The sequence below is a fragment of the Macrotis lagotis genome, chromosome 2 (assembly GCF_037893015.1).
Source record: "Macrotis lagotis isolate mMagLag1 chromosome 2, bilby.v1.9.chrom.fasta, whole genome shotgun sequence".
NCBI lineage: Eukaryota > Metazoa > Chordata > Mammalia > Peramelemorphia > Peramelidae > Macrotis > Macrotis lagotis.
In genome coordinates, this window is record NC_133659.1 from 204,578,385 (window position 1) to 204,605,569 (window position 27,185).

Below are 27,185 nucleotides of genomic sequence, written 5' to 3' on the forward strand. Positions count from 1 at the left end.
AATAGGGTTAAGTGGCTTGCCCAAGGCCACACAGCTAGGTAATTATTATTAAGCGACTGAGGTCATATTTGAACCCAGGTACTCCTGACTCCAAGGCTGGTGCTCTATCCACTGTGTCACCTAGCTGCCCCGCACTTGTTGATGAACGGATTTAATCGTTCTTTGCTGCTTTTTAGAGAGCAACTCTCTAAAAATACAAATTTCAGAGAAGGTGCCTACCTGCCCTGATCAAGGTTTTTGAGTTTGCCCAATGGGGAATTCCCTAGACCAATGAAATCAAGAGACTCCAGTCCTCGTCCCAGTCTCCATCCAGCTATTTGCCAAGCACTGCGCGGCTCTACGACCTGGCGGTACAGAGGCAAACGGCCCTTGCCCACCAGGACCGACCCTTCCCTGGAAGCCGAGAGTAGGCAGGTCATTCGGCAACTAAAAGGATTAGAGTGGCAGAGATGAAAGGGCAGTGTGTTGCAGGCCTGGGGCATACATTCAGTGTTAATAAATGTGGGAGGCCAGAGGAGAAACAGGCAGGGCTTGAAACTAGCTTTCGGTCCCGGTGCGGGGTAGGAGGAAATGAGGAACAGCCTAACCCGCGGAGGGCTTGCATTGGGTTCCAGGGTCAGTAGGGCGTTCCAGAACATTCTTAAGCTCCAGAGTGACTGGGCCACACTCGGGCTTTAGGAAAATGATTGTGGGAGTGGAGGGCCTGGAGAAAGGAGAGTCCAGCAGGGGTGTGGGGGAAAGCCGGGCTCGGGCAGGAGGGGCGCGGCGAGCACCGGGCAGAGCCGAAGGCTGCTCCCACCACGCCGCTCCTCCCCTTCCCCGACGGGGCGGGGCCCGGCCTGGCCCCGCCCACCCCAGGAGCCCCGGCAGCCTTGGCCCCGCCTCCTCTCGGCGCCCGGAAGGACGGGGGAGCCGAGCCCTCAGCTCCCGCTGGTTTTCCGGTGAGTCTCGCGAGGTTTGAGGCTCCCCGGCCGGGAGGCTGCAATATGGCGGAGGCCGAAGGGGAGAGCCTGGAGTCCTGGCTGAGTGAGTAACCGCGGCCCTGCCCCGGCCCCCGGGGCTCCCCGGCGGCCCGGCCCGGCCCAGCTCGGGCGCCGCCAGACCTCCCTCGCCCTCCTGCCGTTCGGGGCCCCGAAGGCCCCCTCCGGGCCTGACTGCCCCGGCCGCACGCCCCGGGACGCGGCGCCCCGCACAGCAGCCGCCCGCACCCCGGGCGCCTCGGCCCTCCCCCGCGCACCCGAACGAGAGGACGCGGAAAGGGGGTGACCCCGGCGGCCGCCGCGGGGGAGGGCGGAGCCGGGCCTGGGCGCCCCGCGCAGCCCCGCGGCCGGCCGGGCCGCCCCCTCCTCGCCGGGGAGCGCAGGGGCGCCGGCTCGGCCCAGGCCCGCCCTGCGTGCACCGCAGTGCCGAAACTTTGACCAGTGGGTAGGACTGTGAGGGTTCACTTAGTAGCCGCCCTTCAGGCCGAACCCCGGGCAGGCAGCCACGGCACGGCGCCTGTTGTCGAGGGAGGGGCGGCCACAGCTGTCACCTTCACCCGAGGGGCTCAGAGAAGAATTTAGGAAGGAGGTGGCACCCAGTTGAACCTTGAAGGAAAAGGATGGGAGACATAAATAGTTTGGTGGGAAAAGGGCAGTCTTGGGAGATGGTAATGGCAAAGGGCAAACTTAGAAGTGGAGGGGACAGGAGACAGAACAGGGTGTAGTTTAACTGTATTGTAAAATATGTGCAAAAGGGGCGGCTAGGCGGCTCAGTGGATAGAGCACCTGCCCAGGAGTCAGGAGTACCTGGGTTCAAATCTGGCCTCAGACAATAATGACCTAGCTGTGTGGCCTTGGGCAAGACACTTAACCCTACTGCCTTGCAAAAAAATAATGCGTGTGTGTGTGTGTGTGTGTGTGCGCGTGTGCGCGCGCGCGCAAAGGATGTAGTGTGAAGTAAAATTGGACAGATAATATATTAAAGGGAGTGCTGTCAGGATTTTATATTTCTTTTAGTGGAGATTTAGTATCCTCTAAAGGATTTAATAAGTATAGTTTTTACCACAGGCACAATCCACTGGGAGGTCTGATTCTGTCTTTAAGAATGTTAAGTTACGGCGGCTGGGTGGCATAGTGGTTAAAGCACCGGCCCTGGAGTCAGGAGTACCTGAGTTCAAATTGGGGCTCAGACGCTTAATAATTCCCTAGCTGTGTGGCCTTGGGCAAGCCACTTAACCCCATTGCCTTGCAAAAAAAAAAAACCTAAAAAAAATTTAAAAAAGAACGTTAAGTTCAGGCAGAAGTTAGTCATAAGGTCAAATTTTGCCACAGAAAAATGATACCCAGACCTAACCCTGCTACATCTCTTTTTTTGGAGAGAATTCAGCTGCTCTGCTCCGGGTTGTCATTGGTGATTAAAAAAAATTTTCTTTTAAGAAAGTAAATTATTCATTCCTAGAAAAGTGGGTACCAAATTAGAAACATGCAGGTAATATTCATCAAGTAAATAGTGAAGTGGATAGAGAATCCAAATGTTGAGTTTCCAAGTGTCTTATCACTATTTCGTTCTCCACGAGTATGTGTAACTATTTAAAAAATGATAATAGCATCTTGGCATCTCTTAAAATATCTTTACATTTGCTAAAGTATTGATTACTTAGAGGATTTGTTTAAATAATAATAGAATTACATGTTGGGGACAGCTTGATGTCTTAGATTTGTAAAAATGGCATTGATTTTACAAAAGTAATATTTTGCTATAGAAAGCAACCAGTTACTGTTTTCAAGGCCCACCAAGGCTAGAGTATAAATCTACAGCTGAATTGGAAAATTTAGGCAGTTATTCAGACTCTTCAAGGGAAGTCTACCATATTTGATCAATATAGTACAGTTAGAAAGACCCGGAAACCTGAATCTAAATCTCACCTTCTGATGGAAATGTATGAATTCTGTTAACTGGTGGTTTCTTTCATCTTGAATGGAAAAAAAAAGCTGCAGAAAGTGCATCTGGAAATCTGCTACTGGCTACAAATTAATAGTAATGCCTTCCTGATAGGTGGGACTGTTTTTGAAGAAGTTTGATTTGCTCTGTGGACATGTTGGAAGTTTAATGCTCCAAAGATGGTGATGAACATTTTTTTTTGTTTTTCTCCAAGGCAATGGGGTTAAGTGACTTGCCTAAGGTCACACAGCTAGGCAATTATGAAGTGTCTGAGGCTGGATTTGAATTTAGGTCTTCCTCACTCCAGGGCTGTTGTTCCATCTACTGCGCCACCTAACGACCACACTGATGAGCATTTTTAAAGCCCTCTCCTGTCCACAAAGCTGAGCAAGAAACTACAAATAAAATAATAGAGGACTGATTAGAGGATTGAAAAACTGGAATCCAACAAGGAACTAGAGTCTTGAGAGAACATTCCAGTAGAATGTAAACTTTGAAAATAAGGAGACCTTGTCTTTCCTTCTTTTCCTTTCTTTCCTTCTGTCCTTTCTCCATCTTTCCTTTTTTTTCCTTCTTTCTCTCTCTCTCCCTCCCTCTCTCCCACTTGAAAAAAGGCCTACCAAGACTTTTTTTCTTGAAAAAAGACCTACCAAGACTTTTTTTCTTTTGCAAGGCAGTGGGGTTAAGTGACTTGCCCAAGGTCACACAGCTAGGTAATTATTAAGTGTCTTGAGTCTGGATTTGAACTTAGGTCCTCCTGACTCCAGAGCTGGTGTTATATCCATTGCATCATCTAGCTGTCCCTTCTGCCAAGACTGTTATAACAAACTCTACTGTCCTTAACAGTAGCAGCATAAATTCTGACTTGTTTATATGAGAGGTGTGTATGCTCCTACAGAGAAAAATTTAGAAAAAAAGCAGAAGTGAACCAAATGTATGTAGAGGAGACTTCTGTTTTGGAGACAATGCAATTGTGAAGTCATTGAGGGATTGATTCACTGGGTATGTAATCAAGAGGAAGATACCAAATCCATCAACAAAATCTCAGATTCTACTAGGAAAAAGTGACCTAAAGAATTCTGACACCTATGCTTACTTTGCACAAATCAAAGACTTCTTTGATAAGGGAACAATCAGATTTTTCTAGCAATATTCTACAGTGGATCATATATCTTTACCATTTCTTAGTTCCCTTAAAATTGTAGATCCAGCTGTGTTTCTTAATTTATGAAAAGCATTTGATTCAGTAGAACTCAATGTATCTGTAAAGGTTGTCTTTCAACAATACTTCCAAAATTATTAAAAAATTTCTTGATTGTTAAAGCAAATAACTAATTAGGGATACATTGATTTTAAGCATAAGATGAGGCATATAGTGGAGAGGTGCATGGTCAATAAAGATTATGGAGGTTAGAGTTGGAGAAGAATACCTACCCTTAAGAGTGAGGTTCTTTAAGATGCTCCAATGAACACACATAAGCTATATCAAACCCTGGGATATTGAGACTCCTAGAAAAGTTCTATCATCAATCAAAAGAGTTTCCTCTGACTATCCACAAAAAAACGGCCAACACATTTAGAATCTCTATTTGTTTCTAGGACAGAGAGTAAAGATGCTCACTGAGTTAAACAGAAGGAAGAGAGTGGCCTGGGTTAGCATTATGAAATTATAGAGCTCCTTTAGTGACCCCCAAACTTCTTCTAGAAATAAAGGCTCATCTTTTTAATATCAAGCCTTTCTATCAATGTTATAAAACTGAATAAGTGGAGAAAGACTATGTGAGAATGAACAGACAGTAGCATATGAACAATGTGTTTCAAAGAATAGGAATCAAAAAATTATAAGGGAATGTGTGATAAGAGAAAATAGGCTAGTTATGTGTTAAGGGTGAGGTTTGCCAGATGGACAGCCTGAATATTCCATTGATATCTTTGAGTTGACAAGGAGAAAGCCAGGAGGGTTTCCTAGCATGTTGGTTGGACCTCCTGTAGCAAACTTAAAAGGAGGACATAATTAAGAATCATGAGTTGGATAGGTCTGGATGGGTTGTGAACTGAACTGCATTAGAAGGATTATGCAAATCATTGTGATATAAGAGTCTGCCTAGCTTCTGGTCTGGGTGCCTTGCAATTCAGCAAGTATTTAGCAAGTCATATGTACTAGCCACAGTTCTAGGTGATGATGGGAACTTGTGTTGTTGAATGGAGAAGTATGACACCTATAGTGACTGCAGATTAGATGAACTTAATGATGAGTCTCTGAGCCTCATGCCTGAATCCACTATGCTTCCCTGGTGAGGGAGGGCTGTGTTGATATAACTGCATTATCTTCACAGTAACCAGGCCTCTGATGTCACTATACTACCTCCCTATTTAAAAAATCTTCAGTTGCCCATAATGCCTCTTTTATAAAATGAAACTATTTAGCTTGACTTTACAAGCTTATTTCTTATTACTCTTCTTCCCTCCTCCCCTTTCACACATTTCAGCTAAACATCCATTAGTTGTTCCATTCCCCATATCAACCTGTATACTGATATTTTTAAAAATTGTGTCACTCCTATATTTATTCAGTTTTTTCTTTACTGTCTTAAATATCTGTCTCCCTTGATGGCTATCAAGTCTCTTTATAATGTGACTCTACCCTACCTAACATTTCTCACTAGGTGCATCCTCTATTTGAGTCAGGCTGATTTTCTCATTCTCCCCTTAGCATGCCTTGTTCAGGCCAGGCCTACCCCAGTGTTTGGAATGGTTTTAAGTAAAAGGGAAGAGACAGCAGACAGCCATGACCCAGGTTTCAAGGTGGGCTGCCTAGAACTTTGGTAGTACTACATTAGAAAATCAGGAAGAATTTTTATTTTATGAAATGATAATATGTTGAATTTCCTTACCATATTATTTAGTTTTTTATTGTATGCTATTTCATATTGATATTTTTCACAAAAAGATTTTAAAGTCCATTGTTCTCAAGGAATGTATATTCCACAGTACAACTAGTATTATATAGTATAGTTTGTCCACAGTACAATTAGTATTATATAGTATAGTCTGTATTTTTGCCTCTGCTTAATTCACATGTCATGCAGCATCCTTGAATAGGTTGTGCAGGAAATGAGCTTGTCACTTTTAGACTAGTTATTGGAAAGTAAGTTGATTGATGGCAAAGGCTGCTCCTTCCACAACTATAGGCTCTTAAAAATTTGTCCTTTATGTTTTTTATTGTGTGACTCGGGTTCCAAAGGCATGTTAGTGATAGAATTAAACGGACAATGATCATAAAAAATATCTAAATACATTTAGAGAAGAGAATGAGGCTTTGAGAAGACATCTGACAATAGATGGCATCTGAGTCAGAGAAGTAAACTGAAGGGGGTAGTGTTTGAAGGAAATGCAAAACAGCTGGTATATGTTTGACTAAGGGAACTGTGAGGAGAGGGAAAGGAGGCAAGAGGGACCGGGACCCATAATTACTCTTAAATTTCTTTAAATGATTCAATCTTGGATCTTTGGAGAACAAGATGAAAGGTACTTTAGAGATAGGACCCTTTGGTGCTTGTGTGTAGGCGTTTAGCAGATCTGAAATGCCTATTGAACAATGGGCATGTTGCCACTGGGAATTTAGGGGCCACTGAAAGACAAAGAATTCACCTACTCTCTGGGATTTTAAAACTCCTCAGGGTTTTAATTTAAAATAGAGCCAAGTAAACTGGTTAAAAAACTTTTCCTCAGGGGAAACTGGGTGGTGCATTGGATAGAGCCCTGGAGTCAGGAGGACCTGAATTCAAATGCAGCCTCAGACAATAATTGCCTGTGTGGTCTTGGGCAACCCTATTGCCTTAAATAAATGAAAAAAAAAACCCCTACTTTTCCTCCCAAAGCTCTTTTAGGATAGGGTAAATAACAAAAGGCTAGGCCTGTTGCTTAGTAGACTGAGAGGGCTATAAGGCAAGACAGTCAGAGAAAGCTGAGTGGCCAAAGAGAGAAAGGACCTGCCTGAGCAGAGGTCCAGCCCAGGTTTTATAGCCTTGCCCTTCATCTGGGTACTGAGGGCAAAACAGGAAATCCCTCCCCACTTAGGAGACAGAAACCAGGTAGAGGGTTGAAGACTTCGAGTTGGTAATGAGGAGACAGGATATAAATTTTACAGTAAACAAATGAGTCAATTTACATCTCAAAAAGGCAAAGATCCTTCTGTATGTATAAAAAGATCCCCAGATTTTAACAGTATTAAAAGATTACAGAATTTTTTTCTGATCATAATTTTTCTACATTCATAATTCTCTGCATCAGGCAGAATCTCATATAAAGTTCTGAATTTTTATCAAGTCAGGACCAAAGGAATGAAGAAGCAGAGAAAATGCTTTTTTGTTTTGTCTCCATCAGGACCTGCTTAAAGTTCTGCTTTTGGACCTAGTTGTAATCCACATATGTAAGTTCTTGTGGAGTTGTTTTTACTTGGCTTCCCCTTCCTGTTTATATTTGCTGTTTTTAATGTCATAATAAGTCTATTATATTGTCTTAGCTCAATTCACACTTACTACTTGTTCAGTAGGTCCTTTGCTATTGCCCTCAGGTCAGAGAGAGTGAATTCTTTTGGGGAGAAACAATGGGTAGAGATGAGGAAATACAGTAAATTCCAAGTGATTTTAGGGAAGGGGGAGGATTGCCTAGGTCCTGCTCTGAAGGCAGTGTGGCATTCCAAGAAGGCCTAGCTTTCCATCCTGTCCTCATGCTCCAAGAGGGATAGTCAAATAAGCCTGAATGGCTGAAACATGAAGTATAGGGCCTGGGAGAGGATAATAATGTGTAATAAGTCTGGAAATGGAGGTAACCTGGTATATGTTGTGTTCAGTTCATGTTGTTGACTGGCTTGTTTCTTTAAATGCCCTCTGGAGAGATATTCTATGAATGAAGGACTTAATATGTATAAAGTGGTAAGTGTTGGGAATGCATATAAAAAAACTGAGATAATTCCTGTTCTCAGGGAACTCACCTTCTAATGGAGACAACACACATGGAAGGATCCCATAGTCTTTTTAATGTATTGACAAAGCATATGGTAACACTTTTTTTAACATTATTTCCACAGATAAAATTATATAAGTTTTTAGTACTGAAACATTTGATGGTGCTAAAGACTTAGGTAACAAGAATTTTCTTTTGTGGGCCTTCAGTAACCCTGACTGTGGCACCTGCTGGAGCAGTTGCCGGGCATCATCACTACAGGATGATGACTGAAGGCAGTGGGCTGGAAGCATTGTCAAGGCTCTTGCTGTCTCCCTCAGGGTATGAGGGAAAGAGGGGGTTGAAGTGATTTGATTTGCCTGGCTTCTTGAGTCCTTTCTCTTCTTCTGAGTGCCCTCTTGCTTCAGCTAGGTTGATTTGTTTATCCCTTGAATGGCCATTGGTGGGAATGGTTCAGCCCTTCTCCAGACCCTGGATTAATAACTTTGAGTCAGTCTGGAAATAGATCAACTGATAGGGGTGTTCCCATTCCCAGGCTTTTTTGCTTAACAGCTTGTTGGTCACAATTGGTCAGCAGTTCCTGGCACAGCTTTCTCCAGTTGGTAGAAATCTAATTTGTTTGCAGTTTACTTTGGTTTTTGTTGTTGTTGCTGCCATGGAACAGCTATGTTAATTTTGTACTGATAAGAATGTCAAAGAAATGTATGATAAGAAAAGAAGGGTCAAGAGTGAAAGCAAGGGATAACTTCTGGACAGTCTCCATGTATTTTAAATTAGAACAATTTTTGGACCACCATCATAAGTAATGGACATATACTAGTTATCTACTGGATTAAGCTGTATTCTTCCTAAGCCTGGAAAACTGTCATATCTTTGTTTCCAACCAGACTATACTTGTGTGTTCCCACATTTGCCAAAATCCTCCTGGACCTCCCACCTTTACTTAGCTTGCTAGACAAATAATAGTAGTGATCTGTATCCTTAGAGGGATATCCTTGTCAGTGCAGTCACAGATCCTTTGAAGAATTTTGAATATCTTGTCAGTAGAACTGCTATTCTCTGTTTATAAAGTGATGATAGCAGTTTGGGTACCTTTTCCAATGTATTTTACATTGATCCTAAGTCTATAAGATTCTTTGGGCATCATCTTCTCTAAAAGGAATTTTACATATAGCCCAGCCAAGTTTATATCAATCAGCACCTTTAAGAGAGACTCAGCTGGTCAGCAAGCAGCAGAAGACTCTGGAAAATAAATTCCAGTCATTTGTTTGTTGACTAGGTTAGCTCTAAGGTCCTTTTCCATTTTGTGACTTTTTTTTTTTTGTTATTAGACAATTTAGGGAGTTAATTTCACTTCCTCTTCAGTTTGACTCTTTGGAGAAGGTCCTACTTTTTTTTTTTCTTTTCCCCAGTGTAGAAGACAAGTAGTTATTTTCAGTTTATTTCAAAATATAAACCCAGACCATCAGGATTTTTGCCTTCATAACTTGAGAAGAATGTTATTGAGAAATCCATAAATACTATATAAAAATTTCTTGTTGAGTGACTAAAAATATCCCAGTACTATAGCTTTTCCTAAACCATTAAATAGGGATCCCAGTTAGGGTTTGGTAATCAGAACAAAGGATATTTAGATTGGCAGCAGGGGAAGAAAATAAATCACTGTTAGAGGTTAAAAAAATGTTCAGTTGAGATTTTTCAATATCTCTCACGGTCTTATTCTTCTCTTCTCAGCACCTATAGAAATCTGGCATGAGAAAGCCAGGATTCATTCAAAGGCTGTTTCCTCTGCAGCCTGACATATGCTTTCCAAATGTTAGATTCTACATTTAGCACACAGCTTTGGAGTGCTTTCGGACAGAAACAAGATCTGATTCCAGGTGGGGTATGAGACTAGAAGCTTTGAAAATATTTTGCAAAATCCTTCGGCTGAGTGCTGCTGATGATATTGGAGTCATCACCTTCTGAGTAACAGGAAAAGGAAAAATCAAATCAGATATTATGGGACTCTTTTATTTAGGAGCTTGATGTCCACTTAGCATTGTTGACCTCTATGATAGGCATTTGACTTTAATGTTGGGTGATTGTGAAGACTTGGGCCGATACTTCCCTATAAATAGTTGATATTCACTCATAGATATTTCAAAATCTCTTTTTTCATTGTGAAATAGGAACTGTTATTATCCCACTTTTACAGAAAAGGGAAACTGAAACAAAGAGTAGTTAAATAACTTGTGAGGGAGTATTACTATAGCCTAAGTAAAGGACTATGCCTGGAATCAGGGAGACCTGAATTTGAATCTCACTTCAGACACTTGTCAGCAGTGTGACTCTGGGCAAGTCATTTAGTTTTAAGGTTGCTAAAATGAGGAGATTGGATTCAGTGACTTCTGAGGTCTCTTTATGGTCCTATGACTTATCCAGGGAGACACTAATTGGAAGTGACTGCCACCCCCAAGAAGGTAGGGTCAATTTTTATCTTTGTGGCATTAAGTACTTAGGACAGTGCCTGGCATGTGTTTAACAAATTATTGAATAGAAATGATGGAACTGGAGCTTTTTTGCTGCCATCAGCCCCAGTGTTCTTTCCACTCCATTATACCATACTGCTCTAGAGGTGACATTCTAGGGAAAACTCACTGCTTTGAGTCTCTCCTCCTTTCTACTGTTTTCAGTCAGCCTTTCCTGAGATGATTTTTTAACTTATTTTTTAATGACTCCTAACATTTTTCCCCAATTACATGTAAAGATAGTTTTCAATAGTCGTCCTTTTGCAAGCTTTTGAGTTCATTTTCTACCATCCTTTCCCATGGCAGCAACCAATCTGATATGGATTGTACTTGTAGAATCAAGTTTAACATGTTTCTACATTAGTCATGTTGTGAGAGAAGAATTAGAATCAAGGAAAAAAACACGAGAAAGAAAATAAAAACATAAAAGAAGTTTTTAAAAAGTGGACATAGTATGTTTTGCTCTGCATTCAGAATCTATAGGTTTTTTTTTCCTCTGTATTTGGATGGCATTTTCCTTATCAGGTCTCTCAGAATTGTCCTTGATCACTGATCTACTGAGAGGAATAGTGTCCATCATTGTTAATCATCTCACAATGTTGCTGTTAGTATGTATACTGTTCTATTCAATAGTGTGTGTAGAGTCTAAGATAATTAAGATATTCTTTTCTTTTCTACCCCTGTACTCAAAATAAAAATTTTCCTATTTTCCCTTTTTGTACAAAGATAAAGCCACCAATCCTTCCAACCGCCAGGAGGACTGGGAATATATCATTGGCTTCTGTGATCAGATCAACAAAGAGCTTGAAGGGTGAGTCCCAAAGCTGTGGAGGGTACATAGATAGGTGAGAACTATGTTTCTTACCTTAAGAAAATCAAAAATTTGCTTCAGGAAAACTAGCTAGGGATTTATGGTTTTATCATGATTAGCAGTATGGGTTGCTTATGTTTTTCAGGCCTCAGATTGCTGTCCGGTTACTGGCCCACAAGATCCAGTCTCCACAGGAATGGGAGGCAGTCCAAGCCTTAACGGTAAGTAATGTCTCTTCTCTTGTGAAGCCCCAAATTCACTGGAGTGAGGACTTCTTATTTGTCTGGGTAGAGCAATGGAGGGAGCATTTATTTTTCTCTATGTTTAACTAATACCATTCACGTGGGTTCCCAAAACTTAGGATCCCAACTTGCTTTGTTGTGGAAAAAATTTGTTGCTGTGGATCGTTATGATCCCTTAAATTGAATTAGAAAAATATATCCTGCAGAATATGATCTTCGTGCTGGCAGGAAATGTCTCATATTTTTGTCTTTGCATTATCAGTCTGACGCATAATAAATACTTATTGAACCAAATTGACCTAGATTGAATTTTCCCCGCCCCCTGCCTCACCACCAGAGACTTTATGTAGCTCTTTGAGGGCCCCTGGAATTATAGAATCTGAGAATTGGAAGGAATTAAAATCACCACCACAACATTAGCAACTAAGATTTAGACAGCACCTGCTACATGCCAACAACTGTCCTAAGTGTTTTACAGTTTTTCTCCTGTGATCCTTGGGAGATAGGTGCTGATATTTGAGGGATTTAGTGCAGTCTTTACTTCAATGGTAATTTCTTCTTCTCCAACCTTCATTTGAAATCTTTAGGAAAGAAGTGTTTCTGTCTGCCAAGACAGCCCATTCTGCCAGCTTAAATACTCCTCTGTAGCCTGCCCACACTGATTCTAGTTCTGTTTAAGATCTACTCTGGGCAAGACACTGTGCTCAGAGAGAGGTATTGTGTGTCTCTTCCATGTTCTCCTTAGAATGAACATCTCCACAAGTTGCACTTTGCAACTCAAAAATCTTCAGGGACAAAAGTGTTCCCCACAATATGATTTCCACCTAATTTTCCACACATTTCCTAGACCCCATCACTTCCTCTACATTCAAATTGGATTGACTGTTCCCCAAACTCAGCCTTCTACCTCTAGTCTGTATGTCTGGAATTGACTCCCTCCTCATGTCCCACTCTCATGTTTCCTCACTCTCTTCAAAGCTCAGCTCAGGTACTACCTCTCTCAAAGACCCACCTCCTTGGTGGTGCACTTACATTTTATTTCTTCCTCCTCATCGCCTGGCACAGTGCTTTTCATATAATAACTTTTTAAGTTTTTGTTAAGTTAAATCTATTTCTCTTTTGACTTTATGGTTTTTCATTCCTCTACCATCCTGGTTAGCCTACGCTCAACATTTTACAGTGTGTGAATGTCAATCCTAGTATATGTCTAAAGTTCACTATGGGTATTGTGATCTGCAGAGTCTAGTGGGACTCTCTCCTTTAGGATCCTTCATCTTGATTACACTACAGAGTAAGTCACAGGGTTCTTTATTCCCTAAATGTTACTTGTCATCCTGTTGACTTTTTTGGATGTTTTGTCATATTGATAAGTTGGCCTCAGAAGACAGTCTACTAAAAACCCAAAGTCTTTTGTACACAAACTTTTTTTCTAGCTGTCCCTTCCCCTCAGTCTCCATTCACACCTCTCTCTCTCACCTGGCTACAGGTACTGGAAGCATGTATGAAGAACTGTGGGAGGAGGTTTCATAACGAAGTGGGGAAGTTCCGGTTTTTGAATGAGTTAATTAAAGTCGTCTCTCCCAAGGTCAGTTAGCAGTTGGTTGTCTTACTTCTTTAGTAACATCCTTTGTGTACTTTCTCTATCCCCTGCTTCATCAGCTTTGACAAAACAACCAATATCTTCTCCTTGAAACAGTTCCTCTGTTTTCTTCTGGTTGTGAACAAGCATTTTCTGGAGCCTAGGGACACTCTTTTTCTGATAAATTCACAGTTGAAGCTAAAAATTGTGTGAGAGGAAAAATGTTCCTGTTTAACAGGCTTGGAACCTCTAGATCCTGGGATTTTGGTAGGTGTTGGTTGTTACTCCTGTGGCTCATAAAATGCTCAAGTATTCACCTTCACATGACAGCCTTCGGGGGTAGGCCCTCTTGAGTCAGCGTTACCCAGCTTTGGACACTGCCATGAGGGGTCAGTGGGACCCATTATTTCTTACTAAAGAAATTCCCTTTAACTCCTTCAAGATAAAATGCAGTTGTGTTTCTGGCAGATTATGCATGGAAATGCAGTGACAAGAACTCCTGGCCCCTGCCTAACTACAGGCTGTATCCCAGATTGATACAGATGTGCCACAGGTAGTTTCCTCTCTTATCCCTTCTCCTCTTTCTCTCACACATACCTTTAAAACCTGCTCTCCTTTAGTAAGCTTGAGGACTAGAGATAATTAGCAACAAGTTAATTACAGTAAAGAGAGCCTTACCACTTTTCCTGCCTTCAGATTGCAGCTACTAGATTTTCCTGTCTCACTTTTACTCTCAGTATTTGGGGGACAGGATCTCAGAGAAAGTGAAAGCCAAAGTCATTGAGCTACTGTACAGCTGGACTGTGGCCCTGCCAGAGGAGTCCAAAATCAAGGATGCTTACCAGATGCTTAAGAGACAGGGTGAGTGGCTCATTGCATTCACTTTCCCTCTCCCTCCAGTGCAAGTAGTAGGGAGTTGAGTCTCAGCAGAGTGAAGGGGCTTAGAACAATACTCAGAGCCTTTGTCCTGAGAGTCCCTTATGTTTTCTTAAAAGGTAGTAGGTACTGCAGGAGGATACAGGAAAGAATATAGTTTTTAGAGTCAGGAAACTGGGTTATAGCCCTATCTCTGGCACTTTGTGGCTCTAATCCTAGTTATTCATTTCTGAATTGCTCTGAATGTGTTTTAAGACCTTACTTGGCTTTTACAAGGACACTTTCATAACTGTTAAAGTGTTGTTTGAATGTAAATTATTGCTATTTGTTTCTGTTTTTGCAAGGCAATAGGGCTAAGTGACTTGCCCAAGGTCACATAGCTAGGTAATTAAGTGTGTGAGGTCAAATTTGAACTCAGGTCCTCCTGACTCCAGGACCCATACTCTAACCACTGCACCACCTAGCTGCCCCCTATTGCTATTATCTGAAAGAACTTAGGTATTGAAGCTATTTGATTCTACCAGGGTTGAATATGAGAAGCACTCTGTACCACGAACTTTTCTTCTTGTTGATCTGATTCTCAGGGATAGCATTTGTGCTTTTAATGAGGGAGAGTAAACAAGAAAACTTATTATACTTAATATCAGTGAACACCCTTATTCTAAGGCTCTTGTTTCAGGGATTGTACAGTCCGACCCACTGATTCCTATGGACCGGACACTCGTCCCCTCCCCACCACCTCGCCCCAAGAATCCTGTTTTTGATGATGAGGAGAAATCCAAGGTATAGTACAATCTGAACATAGGAATCCAGCAATCCAGAGTCAGAAATGACCAAGCAATAAAAAAATCAAGTACTAGAGTCATTCTTGGGCAATACTAGCACCAGTTTCATGCTGACCTCATCTTTGCTGTCCTTTTCTTTCAGCTCTTAGCCAAATTGTTGAAAAGCAAAAACCCAGATGACCTCCAGGAGGCCAACAAGTTGATCAAATCCATGGTAAAGGAGGTGAGCACACCTTGATACTTTGGTATAGCAGTGGAAGAGGGTACCCAGTGCTCATAAAGCAACATTGTCTTTCCTTCTCAATGTTGTGCTTCACTTGTTCAGCCTTGATACCAGCTTTTCTTTTTGTTTTTATTGTTGTTGTCCTTTGTTTTCTTTTTTAGAAAGATTTTATTTATTTTGAGTTTTACAATTTTTCCCGTAATTTTTTACTTCAGAAGGCAGTCTGTTGGTCTTTACATTGTTTCTATGTTATACATTGATCTAAGTTGAATATGATGAGAGAGAAATCATATCCTTAAGGAAGAAAAATAGAGAGGGCAAAATTACATAATAAGATAATAGTTTTTTTCCCCTAAATTAAAGGTAATAAGTCCTTGGTCTTTGTTCAAACGCCACAATTCTTTCTCTGGATACAGATGATATTCTTCATCCCAGATATCCCAAAATTGTCCCTGATTGTTGCACTGATGGACTGAGCAAGTCCATCAAGGTTGATCATCATCCCCATGTTGCTGTTAGGGTGTACAATATTTTTCTGGTTCTATTCATCTTGCTGAGCATCAGTTCATGCAAATCCTTCCAGACTTCCCTGAATTCCCATTCCTCCTGGTTTCTAATAGAACAGTAGTGTTCCATGACATACATATACCACAGTTTAAGCCATTCCCCAACTGAAGGACATTCACTTAATTTCCAATTCTGTGCCACCACAAGCAGGGCTGCTATGAATATTTTTATACTAGTGATGTTTTTACCCTTTTTCATCATCTCTTCAGGGTATAGACCTAGTAGTGGTATTGCTGGATCAAAGAGCATGTACATTTTTGTTGCCTTTTGGGCATAATTTGAAATTGTTCTCCAGAAAGGTTGTATGAGTTCACAGCTCCACCAACAATGTATTGGACTTCAGCTTCTCTTGAGGAAGATCTATTTTGATCAGAAGGATTAACCTACCTGCACCTGAAGAGGGTAGAATTAGGGAAGCAAGATCAAATTAGGTCAGGTACCCAAATTCATACATATTAGCATGCTTTATTTTTTATTTTTATTTTTTTTTTCCAGTTACATGTAAAGATAGTTTTCAGCATTTTGGGGGGTAAGATTTTGAGTTTCAGGGCAGCTAGGTGGCGCAGTGGATAAAGCACCAGCCCTGGAGTCAGGAGTACCTGGATTCAAATCCCGTCTCAGACACTTAATAATTACCTAGCTGTGTGGCCTTGGGCAAGCCGCTTACCCTCATTTGCCTTGCAAAAACCTTAAAAAAAAAAAAAAAAAAAAAAAAAGATTTTGAGTTTCACATCTTTCTCCTTTTATCTCCTCTCTCCTTGACAGCAAGTAATCTGATACAGGTTGTTAAACATAGAGTCTATTTAAATATATTTCCATATTAGTCATGTTGGGAAAGAAGAATCAGAACAAAAGGGGAAAAATGTTAGAAAGGAAAAACAAAACAAATTTTAAAGAGTGAAAATAGTATGCTTTGATTTGCATTCAGAGTCCATAGTTCTTTCTCTGGATGTGGATGTAAGTCTTTGAATTGTCTTTGATCATTGAGGTTGCTGTTAACGTTTACAATATTCTCCTGTTTCTGCTCACTTCACTCAGCATTAGTTCATTTCTAGATTTTTCTGAAATCCACCTGCTCATGATTTTTTTACAGAACAATAGTATTCCATCACATTCATATACCACAATTTGTTCAGCTATTCCCCAATTAATGGTCATCTTCTCAATTTCCAATTCTCTTTCAAGACAAAAAGAGCTACTATAATGTTTTTGTATATGTACATTTCCCCTTTTTTAATGATCTCTTTGAGACACAGCTCTAGTAGTGGTATTGCTGAATCAAAGGGTATGAACAATTTTATAACCCTTAGGGCACAGTTCTGAATTGAATAGTGCCCTTTAGAGACTTGATCGCTCCTGTGAGCTACATGATCACATGAAACCAAGAGGAGAATTCAAATTGGCTGGATAAAGTTCTCTTTGTCCAAGCAGAGGGCTAAGGCTGAAGAGCCACAGTGGGTGCTCTGGGGCTTACAACTGATCCTTGATTGTAATTCTGAGAGGTTGAATTATCCCTGCATTGAAGATTTTTGTTGTTTTTCCTTTCATTTACATTGTCTATAATTTTTCTGGTTCTGTTTACTTCACTTTGCATCAATTTCTATATATCAAGTTCCTACAATTCTCAATGTTTCTTAGAGAATTGTAACATTTTTTTCATTTGTGTATTTTAATTTGTTTAGCAGTGCTCAAGACAGTAGGCATCCAATTTATTTTAGTTTTTTGCACTACAAAAATTGCTACTATAAATATTTTGGTACTTTTTTTTTAATCATTGTTCTCCTTGGGCATATCTAGCAATAGAAACTCTGGATCAAAGGATGGGGACAATTAATTGATTTTTTTAGCACAATTCCAAATTGCCAGAATATCATACCTCCATAAACAGTATATTAGTGTGCTTATCTTTTCATTTATATTATTGTTTTTGTTTTTATTTCATTTATAGTTTGCTTGTCTTTTCACAATCCCTTCAACATTAATTATGTCTTCTTTTGTCTGCCAATTTTGGGGGTGTAAAGTAAAACTTTAGATCTTTTTATTTGTATTTCTCAACATTGTAAGGGAATAGAAATTAAAAAATTAAAATTGAATGCTATGAAATTATGACCAGTCTTGGCCCCAAAGAAAAAAAATAAGAATCCACCTACCTCCATTCTCTGCAGAGGTGGGAGATCGTATATGGTTAGGAAACTCTGCGTATTAATAATAAGAGTTATCTAATTGGTTTTTTAAAAAATCATGACTTTCTGGGAGGAAATGGAGGTGTTAGAAAAGCAAAATTAAAAAATCAAGTCACTGATGATTGAAATTTTTAAAAAATCTCTTATCTTTATTGATTCAGGATGAAGCTAGGATCCAGAAAGTGACCAAACGACTACATACTTTAGAGGAAGTCAACAACAATGTAAAACTTCTCAATGAGATGCTGGTTCATTATAGTAAGGAGGACTCATCAGAAGCAGATAAAGAACTCATGAAGGTAATCACTCTTAGAAGGACTAAAATTCATGGGGCATTTCTAATTGAAGGCAAGAGACTGTGTGGAATAAAAATCCACCTAAAATATAGAGACTCCTTTGAGCAAAAAAAAGAAAGTTTATTTTGGCTTTTCTCGAGCAAAGGGCACACTCCAAATCTCACAAAGGTAATGAAGATCAAGGAACTGCCCTGATGTGACAGTCAAGCAAGATTATGTGGCCTAGCATGATTCCACCCCACCTCTTCTAACTTGATTGGTTAAGGTTTTCAGAGTTAAAATCTTTACGTGAAAAATCTACCCAGTAACAAAGAGAAGAATAAAATGTTTTCATATAATATTGCCTTACCATCCAGATGAGTATGTAAAGTCTTCTAAGAAGCTCTACTAGCTTCTTAGTTTAGTACTTATCATCAAACAAGAGAAGGCAGTCTACTGTTCTGTCAGTCTATCATCAAATAGGTGGCTAACTAAGAATGCAAGGTCTCTTTTCTGGAAGTATTCCACTATTTTCCCTCCCTAACAAAATCAGGAGGGTGTCTGGCTGGAAATGCAAGGCCTCTCTTCCTCTTTCTTCTAAGAATAGCCTAAGACTGATAGTCTGTCTTTTTAACCCTGAGAGGACTTCACTAGGAATATTAACTTTTTTTAAAAAAAAATTTTTTAATGTTTTATTTGTTTTCCAATTATATACAATAGTAATATGTACCCATCATTTTTTTTTAGGTTTTTTTGCAAGGCAAATGGGGTTAAGTGGCTTGCCCAAGGCCACACAGCTAGGTAATCATTAAGTGTCTGGGGCCGGATTTGAACTCAGGTACTCCTGACTCCAGGGCCAGTGCTCTATCCACTGCGCCACCAAGCTACCCCATTGTGCCACCTAGCCCCATTGTGCCACCTAGCTACCCCTGTACCCATCATTTTTTGCAAGACTCTGAATTATACCATTCCCCCCCCACAGAAGGCTGACAGTCTCTACATTGTTTACATGCCATACACTGATATAAATTGAATGTTATAAGAGTAAACATAAACCCCCTTCCCCTCGCTCCCCAAGAAGATGGAAAACCTCAAGAATAGAGAGAGAGGGAAAAAAAAATGTACTTCAGTCTGTGTTCGGATTTCAATGGCTCTGTCTCTGGGGTGAGTTTCTTTCTTTATTGTAAGTCCACCAGAGAAGTTGCTTCAGTATTTTCCCAAAGTTGCTATTACTAGCTGTACCTCCACTCTATTTCTCCCCACTCTTATTTATTCTGTTCTCTCTCTCCTTTAATCCTAGCCCTGTCCAAAAGTGTGTTGTATCTGAATACCCTCTACCTCGATCTTCCCTCTCTTCTGTCACCTATTCCCCCCATTCCCCCTCATCCTATTCCTTTCCTCCCATCCTTTTCCAGGTCAAGACAGATTTCCTCACCCTATTAAGTGTGTATGTCACTTCCTTCCTGAGCCATTTCGGATGAGAAGGAGGCTCACTCGTTCCCCCTTGCCTCCACCCCCCCCCCCCCCCCCCCGTCCACTCCATTGAAAAAGCTTTTTCTTAACTCTTATGTGAAATCTTTCAGCTTCTTCATCTCCTAGCTTCTTCTTCATCTCCTTTTCCTTCCTCTCAGTACTTCCCCCATCTCCCATTGACTCCATCCCATTATATTCCGCTCCTTCCTATGTCCTGTCTATATATGCTCTTTTCTAACAGCTCTTATAAATGAGAAAGTTCATATGAATTATCAATATCTTCTTCCCATGCAGGAATACAGACAGTTCAACATCATCAAATTCCTTATAGTTTGTTCCTCTCTTCCACTTCTCTATGGTTCACCATGTCCTGTACTTGGAGATCAAACTTTCTGTTCAGCTCTGGTCATCTCCATAGGAAAGTTTGAAAGTCCCCTGTTTCATTGAAAGTCCATCTTTTCCCCTGAAAGAGGATGTTCAGTTTTGCTGGGTAGTTGATTCTCAGTTGTAAACCAAGATTTTTTTGCCTTCCAATCCCTATGAGCCCTTAATATAGATGCTGCCACTCTGTAATCCTGACTATGGAGCCTCAGGAGTTGAATTGTCTGTTTCTGGCCTTTCTAACCTTTGACTGCTTATTTGGGAGTTTTGGAATTTGGCTATAATATTCCTGGAGGTTTTTCTTTTAGGATCCCTTTCAGGGGGTGACTGGTGAATTCTCTCGATTTCTATTTTACCCTCAGCTTTTAGGATCTCAGGGCAATTTTGCTGTATTATTTCTTGAAAAATGAAGTCTAGGCTTTTCTCCTGGTTGTGGCTTTCAGATAGCCCAGTAATTTTTAAATTATTTCTTCTGGATCTGTTTTCAAGGTTGGTTGTTTTTCCAATGAGATATTTCACATTTTCTTCTAATTTTTGGCAGTTTTATTTCTTCCTGCTTTCTTGCAAAGTCCTTTAGTTCCATTTTGCATTTGAAGGAGTTACTTTCTTCAGAGAGCTTTTTTTTCTCCTTTTCCAGCTGGCCAATTCTGCTTTTTAAGGCATTTTTCTCCTCATCTGCCTTTTGTTTTGCTTTTTCCCTTAGGCCTAAACTGGTTTTTAACATATTATTTTCTTCAGTATTTTTTTGTATATCTTTCACCAAGCTTTTGATTTGGTTTTCATGATTTTTCTGCATCACTCTCATTTCTCCTCCCCATTTTTCCTCCACCTCCCTTGCAGTTGCTTTTCAAAGTCTTTTTTTAGCTCATCCATAGTCTGAGCTCATTTTCTATTTCTCTTGGAGGTTTTGGATACAGAAGCTTTGATTTTTGTCATCATCTGAGTATGTGTTTTGATCTTCCATGGGACTAAAGTAATTCTCTATGGTCAGATCCTTCTTTTTCTGTTGTTTACTTATTTCCTCAGCCCAAGACTTATGTGCAGCACTTCCAAGGCTTTGGGGGTTTTTTTGGGGGGGGGACACCCCACTGGGACTTTTATTCCTCCAAGGTCTTGTGCTCTCTTGCCTGTGCTTTGATATGTAGTTGGACCAGTACTTCCCTCTGCCCTGGGGCTATTCTTGCTGCAGATTCTGGGCTGGTGCTCCTCCCTCCACACTCACCCAGGTGCAGCAGAGTTCTCTCACGGTCCTTTCAAGCTGTTGCCAGTGATCTCTGGACTGCTCCACAGCTTCTTTCCCAACCCCGGTCCTGGTGAAGCACACTTTTCCCCCTAGAAGTTCTAAGTTATCTTGTACTGGGGAAAGGTATCACTCAGTTTTTCTATGGGTTCTGCCCTGCCTAATTTTGGCTAGAGCCATCCTTCATGCTGCCATCTTGGCTATGCCCCAGAATATTAACTTTTTTTTTTTTAAGGTTTTTGCTAGGCAATGGGGTTAAGTGGCTTGTCCAAGGCCACACAGCTAGGTAATTATTAAGTGTCTAAGGTCGGATTTGAACTCAGGTACTCCTTACTCCAGGGCTGGTGTTCTATCCACTGCACTACCTAGCTGCCCCTAGAATATTAACTCTTAAGAGGAAATATTCCACTCAAGACTGTCAGCTAATCCAGGGAATATTTGATGACTCTTGTGCTTAAATTGCAGCCTGAATCTCTTTTAATTCTATAACAAGTCTTGGCAGCGATGTATAGTCACACGGAGGCAGAGGAGAGGCAGTCAATACATCTACCTCACTGAAGGAGGCATGCATGTGCTGCCTGTTAGGCTGATATGGTGCAAATCCTGACTTGATTTTGTTCACGCCTTCCCAGGCATGGACTCCACTACATATGGAGGTCATGGAGGACAGACTCTCTTGCCCAACTCTTGAGCAGTATAGTCCATCAATATTCAAGTACTACAAATATTTTTTAGTACCAAAGCTTTAGCCACCTTAGGACGGGTAGTTCAATATTGGGTACACTGGTCTTGGAATTAAAAGAAATAGATCCTAATTCTAGTTCAATTACTAACTAGCAGCTGGGTAACCTTGGATAAGCCACTCTGGATCTTAATTTTTCCATTTTTAAAAGCAAGGGAATTAGACAAGATTTTTAAGATTCCTTTTAGCTATAAATTCTGTGATTATGATTTGGTCTCTTCCAGGAGCTCTATGATCAATGTGAAACTAAGAGGAGAACGTTGTTCAAGTTGGCCAGTGAGACAGAAGACAATGATAGCAGCTTAGGTGAGTGAGAAAGGAGAAATGTTGATCAACAGAGTTTGGGTATTAATGGGGAGGTGTTAACCTAGTGGTACTCTCTTCTCTGTTCCAGGAGACATCCTGCAAGCCAGCGACAATCTTTCAAGAGTTATCAATTCCTATAAAAAAATTATTGAGGGACAGGTCATTAATAGTGAGGTGGCTTCCCTAGCCATTTCTGCCCCTGAAGGTAAATAACTCTGGTCCTCAAAATCCTAGTGGCTTTGTTCTTCTAGTTTGACCTTGTTTTCATAATGCAAATCCCTCTATGATTTACAAACTGTCATATGGGATCAGGAGAACATTCAGATTCAGCTGGGATGCTCGAAGACAGTGATAGAACTGAATAAAAACCCTTACCTTTGGGAAATAGAGAACAAATGAACTTCTTGGAATCTGCTTTCTCCACTCCTGCTATTTTACCCTATTCCCTTAGCAGGTTTGCCCTGGTAATGGTCTGGGGTCTGCAAGTGTTAGCCTTAGAGTTCTGTTATAACTGATAAAATCATCTTCGCTACCCTTTTCTCCTCTCCATTCAGGAAACAACCCCTCCAGTAACCTCAACACTCTGATTGATCTTGCTGAATTGGATATATCTAGCAGCCCACCACTAGCACTGGCTCCACAACCTGCCCCACCCTCCTCAGACATCCCTATCCTTCCACCCCCTCCACGAAGCTGCTCCTCTAATCAGGCTGAAGCCTCCTCTGGAATCAGTGGTGTGACCAACTCTCTCTCTCTGTTGGATGAAGAGCTGTTATGCTTAGGTAAGGGTGAGGAGAGGACACAATGTCAGTCTAGGTTATTGTAGAGGGCCCTGGAAAGAAATGTTAACGACTAATGGGAGACAGCTGTAGTATGTTCTTTAATGCTACATAGAATAAAGAGGAGCTCTCACCACATGAGTTGCAACAAGTTAGATTTAGGGAAGCCAATAGGAAAGACCTAAACTGAGAGAATGGTAAAGCATGGCTTTACACCACCTAACTTTTAGAGCATTGTAAATAAAGGGAGGATTGGGATTTGGGTAATCTAGAGTTTCTGAATGTATTGCTTTCCTTTGCTCCTCTCAACATACTGTCTACCTGCTCTGGAGGCTGTTTTGGATTCTCTGAGCAGTCCCCTTTCATCTCAAGACCTGACTGATGGTGATAAGCCTTCAGTTGCTTTCCAGGTCTTAACTTTGTAATGAATGGAGCTGGATTTGAGGCTCCTGGGCAATTTTATCCAGTGCTTTTTTCCAACTTCCAACTGTTCGGTATGTTCAGGTCTCACTGACCCAGCCCCTAGTGCTGCTCCCAAAGAGTCAACAGGGAACAGTCAATGGAACCTGTACCAGGTAGGAGGAGAACATACCCTCGGTGGGCAGGTGATGGGGAAGCCCTGAGAACCCTTCCTCAGTAGACAGTTTCAAGTAGAGTGTAGGAGAAACCTAATATTGCCTATTAAATGTGGAACTTTATTTTAAGCATAATCTGGGGCTAGAATGGAAAGAGCCTGGGTCCTATCCTTTGGGATATCCTAGTTTAGGGGGGATATTTAGTAAAATAAAGTACTACCACCAGGGGAAATAAGGGCATGGAGGGTATAGAGTTGTGCCCCCTAAACACCCAGGGGTCCCATATCCCATTTCATTTTGTGGCACAATTAACAGTCAAATGTAGGACTTTTAAGCCCAAAGCTGTTGACTATTGTCTGCGACTCCCAGGGCAGCCCTTTCCTCCAGTCCTCTACACAGCCCTTGAACAGCTCCCCAGCCCCACTGCCTCCTCCTCCCTTTACGGCTCCTGCTACCAAGGCCAGCGTCCCTGCCCCCAACACAGGCTCATTCTTGTTCTCCATGGGACTGGCCACGGCTACACCCCAAAAGGTGGGGCCACCAGCCCCAGGGTACCTCAACTCAACTGTGGGTGATAGTTCCCTGCACCAGTTGGATGTTCTCAACCAGCTTCTGGAAGAGACCAAAGGGTAATGCATTGGGCATGGGAGAGGAGGGGGAGTGGTGGTGGTAAAAAGTTCCTTAGCAGAGGGAGCAAGATTGGAAGAGGAATTGGGGGCTGGTCTTTAGAATCCTGGGGTGGAGCTAGTATGGGAATAGGGTGGAGACAGCTGCAATTTGAAAGATCTGGCTCAGATCTTAGAAACTAGAGAATGGCAGAGGATAGGAGGGATTGGGAAAATCATGCTTTAATCTTTGAGTAGTGAGGCAGCTTCTATAACTTGTCTTCTGTTCTTTACCCAGAACGTCAGGTTTGGTGAAACCAGTCTCCTCCAGCTTCCTCCCTGGGGTCACCTCCCCAGTTGTCCCCAGCAACACTCCAGTGGGGCCACCTGTCTCCTTCCCTACTGGACCTGGTAGCCCTTTGTTCCAACCACTGCCATTCCAGCAGGGAAGCCCCCTGAAGGGAAATGAACTCTCTCTGACCAATGTCCATGTCCCATTGGAATCTATCAAACCAAGTAGGTATCTTAGTACTGGGGGGATTGGGAATTTTCAAGTGGAAAAGGGTTAAGACTTTCTTACAGCATGGCAAGAAGGGTGGGAACCTGAGAACATGGGACATAGTTCTTTTTTGCTGTGGGTGCTTCCTATTGAATTTTTTTGAGGTCTTTCCCCACTTAGGAAAATCAAGGCATCATGCCTGTGCTCTCCAAACTTATCAATATTCTTGTTTTCCTTTGTAGGCAGTGCTCTTCCAGTGACAGCCTATGACAAAAATGGCTTCCGCATCCTCTTTCATTTTGCCAAGGAATGCCCCCCTGGGCGGCCTGATGTGCTGGTGGTTGTGGTATCTATGCTGAACACAGCTCCACTGCCTGTCAAGAGCATTGTACTTCAGGCAGCAGTGCCCAAGGTACTTGAGCATTTGCTACTAGTCCTGGGCCTCTATCTTCTCTCCCCTCCCTTCCCGAAGAGACCTCCTTTCCTGGGCCATCCTCAGGGAGACAGAGTTGACTTGTCTTCAGTGCACTGAGTCCTACCATGTAGCTGGATTCTCTTTTCTTTGTGTGACTGGTACGTCATCCCCCTCCAGCTAGCTAGCTCTCCCTCTATCAGCAGTTTTCTTCTACTTTTTAGTCCATGAAGGTGAAGCTGCAGCCTCCCTCAGGGATAGAACTATCTCCATTCAATCCTATCCAGCCACCTGCAGCCATAACCCAGGTTATGTTGCTGGCCAACCCACTGAAGGTGAGTTGAGCAAAACCAGGAGGTCTGCCCAGAGTATGTTCTTCATCCTTTTCTTCCTTACAAAGTTTCTAAAAACATAAAAGTAGGATTAAAAAGGGAACCAATCATTCATTTATTTATTTTTAAGATTTTGAGTTTTACAATTTTTCCCCAATCTCCTACTTCCCTCCCCCCACCCCACAGGAGGCAATTTGCCAATGTTTCCACTGTTTCCATGGCATACATGGAACCAATTATATTTAAATGTACTCATCAAAAAAGTTAACCCAAGTTGAAAACCCTTAATCCACAGGATGTGACTGTCTTGTGCTGTAGAGCCATACCTAAAGTGCTAAAGATGTTTGCTTAAAGCCCCTCCTGTCTCCACTAAGAAAAAGGACACCGACACACAAATATTCCTACTGTGAATCTTGGTACGTGTATCTTCTGCTATATTCACTTAACTCTGTCCCTCTTCTAGGAGAAGGTAAGGCTGCGTTACAAGCTGACCTTTGCCCTTGGGGATCAGCTCAGCACAGAGGTGGGTGAAGTGGACCAGTTTCCCCCAGTGGACCAGTGGGGGAATCTATGACCTATCAGGACAGCTGTGATCTTTGCCAAGAGGACGCGGGATGCTGCCAACTACATCAGAAAGGGAGAGGACCACATATGCACCCTAGTGCAGTCCTGTTTTGTTTCTGTGGCCTGACAACAGTTATATATAGATTTATTTGGAACAAGGAAACTGGGCAGTACTAAACTGACCACTTCTGGGTTTTGAAGGGAACCACCCCCTTCCACACTATTTTCCCCCTTTCTACTTTAATAAGTTGAAATAATGGTACATCTGAGGGACAAGGCACAGCCAAACTCAAGGTGGATGGTTCCTTCTTCTCCTAAGCAATATCTGGCCTGGATCAGTTTCTTCACTAAAGTTCTGTGAGGAGAGATCTGTCAGATCTCCTGTCCCTAATTAACACCAGGTTAGTTTCCGCCACCAAAGACTCTTGGCACAGGAGAAGGTATTCAGGCTAAAACTCCACAACTGCTTCCTCTCAGTATTATAGACCGGAAGTTGATAGGAAATGTAACAAGGAGATGAACTGTCTTTCCTCAGATATTTCAGGTGTTTGCTACCGTTGCAACAGGAAAGCTAACCTGATTAGTACATGGGAAGATAAGGCAACCAGTGTTTCCCCAGTTTGGGTCAGTAGACTCTTAATAGAAAAATGATACCTCTTCTCCCTGCTTAGTGCAGAATAAAGAATTGCCTCCTTATCCCGCCACTCAGGCTTCTGAAGAATGCTTCTACAAACACTTTGTAGCACATTTGGATATAGAATCACAAGCAAATTGCACTAGGCTTTGTCCTTGTCCAAAGCTACCAATGGCTTGTCCAGCCTCTCCTTCCTTGGAATGGCTGTTGGCACTATCAGCAAGATGGTGGGTCTGGAGGAAGAAGCTGCTGAAAGGAGAGGTTTCATGAGAACCCAGTTCATCTACCAGCCAACTGATCCTGCCTGGAAGAGGCCTTCATAGCTACCTTTCTAGAAAGGTAGGAAGAAAGAGGACATATGGTACATCTACTACCCCAGAGGGTAGCCAACTATATCCTGTCTATTCTTTCCAAGTCAACATAATATAAGCTCCTTTTTGCCCATCTAGAAAGCAGGCTTCCCTGCTTCAGAAATGTACTACAACTAAGGAAATTGTGAGCTTTCCTGATGGCTGTGCTGTCCTAGCTAGGAAAGATAAGTGTAATGGTGTGGCAATGTAGAAGCTTCAGGCACTGAACCTAATGAATGTAACTTGTTTGTATGTTGAGGTTGCAGCTGAACTATACCTACTGTCTTTAATGCACTGGTTTTGCTGCATGTCAAATAAACATTTTCTGTAGGGTTTGACTTCACTTGGAAGC

At 41.7% G+C, this 27,185-nt stretch overlaps 1 protein-coding gene across 5 annotated transcripts; it reads left to right on the top strand.

Annotated features, from left to right (window-relative positions):
• Positions 1 to 910: 910 nt before the first annotated feature.
• GGA3 (golgi associated, gamma adaptin ear containing, ARF binding protein 3) lies at positions 911 to 27,176 on the top strand. 5 transcript variants are annotated; one of them, XM_074224598.1, is made up of 18 exons: positions 969 to 1,026; positions 9,625 to 9,770; positions 11,127 to 11,211; positions 11,357 to 11,432; positions 12,940 to 13,038; positions 13,770 to 13,893; positions 14,588 to 14,691; positions 14,836 to 14,916; positions 17,828 to 17,965; positions 22,002 to 22,083; positions 22,172 to 22,288; positions 22,638 to 22,865; positions 23,367 to 23,437; positions 23,807 to 24,066; positions 24,341 to 24,558; positions 24,784 to 24,953; positions 25,178 to 25,288; positions 25,749 to 27,176. In XM_074224598.1, exons 2-18 carry the CDS (start codon positions 9,704 to 9,706, stop codon positions 25,857 to 25,859), a joined length of 2,142 nt encoding a protein of 713 aa, XP_074080699.1. In that variant the 5' UTR covers positions 969 to 1,026; positions 9,625 to 9,703; the 3' UTR covers positions 25,860 to 27,176. The 5 variants fall into 5 exon arrangements, with proteins under 5 accessions (XP_074080701.1, XP_074080702.1, XP_074080699.1 ...); XM_074224602.1 differs by having other exon boundaries at positions 23,969 to 24,066; XM_074224599.1 differs by lacking the exon at positions 969 to 1,026 and adding an exon at positions 1,466 to 7,354.
• Positions 27,177 to 27,185: the final 9 nt, after the last annotated feature.

What these genes read in the sequence shown, in the direction of transcription:
- GGA3 (XM_074224598.1), top strand. Translation starts at nt 9,704, where the DNA reads ATGTTAGATTCTACATTTAGCACACAGCTTTGGAGTGCTTTCGGACAG. An exon ending in GAAACAAGATCTGATTCCAG is followed by an intron (nt 9,771 to 11,126) that starts GTGGGGTATGAG and finishes TTTTGTACAAAG; the next exon opens with ATAAAGCCACCAATCCTTCC. An exon ending in AGACAATGATAGCAGCTTAG is followed by an intron (nt 22,084 to 22,171) that starts GTGAGTGAGAAA and finishes TCTCTGTTCCAG; the next exon opens with GAGACATCCTGCAAGCCAGC.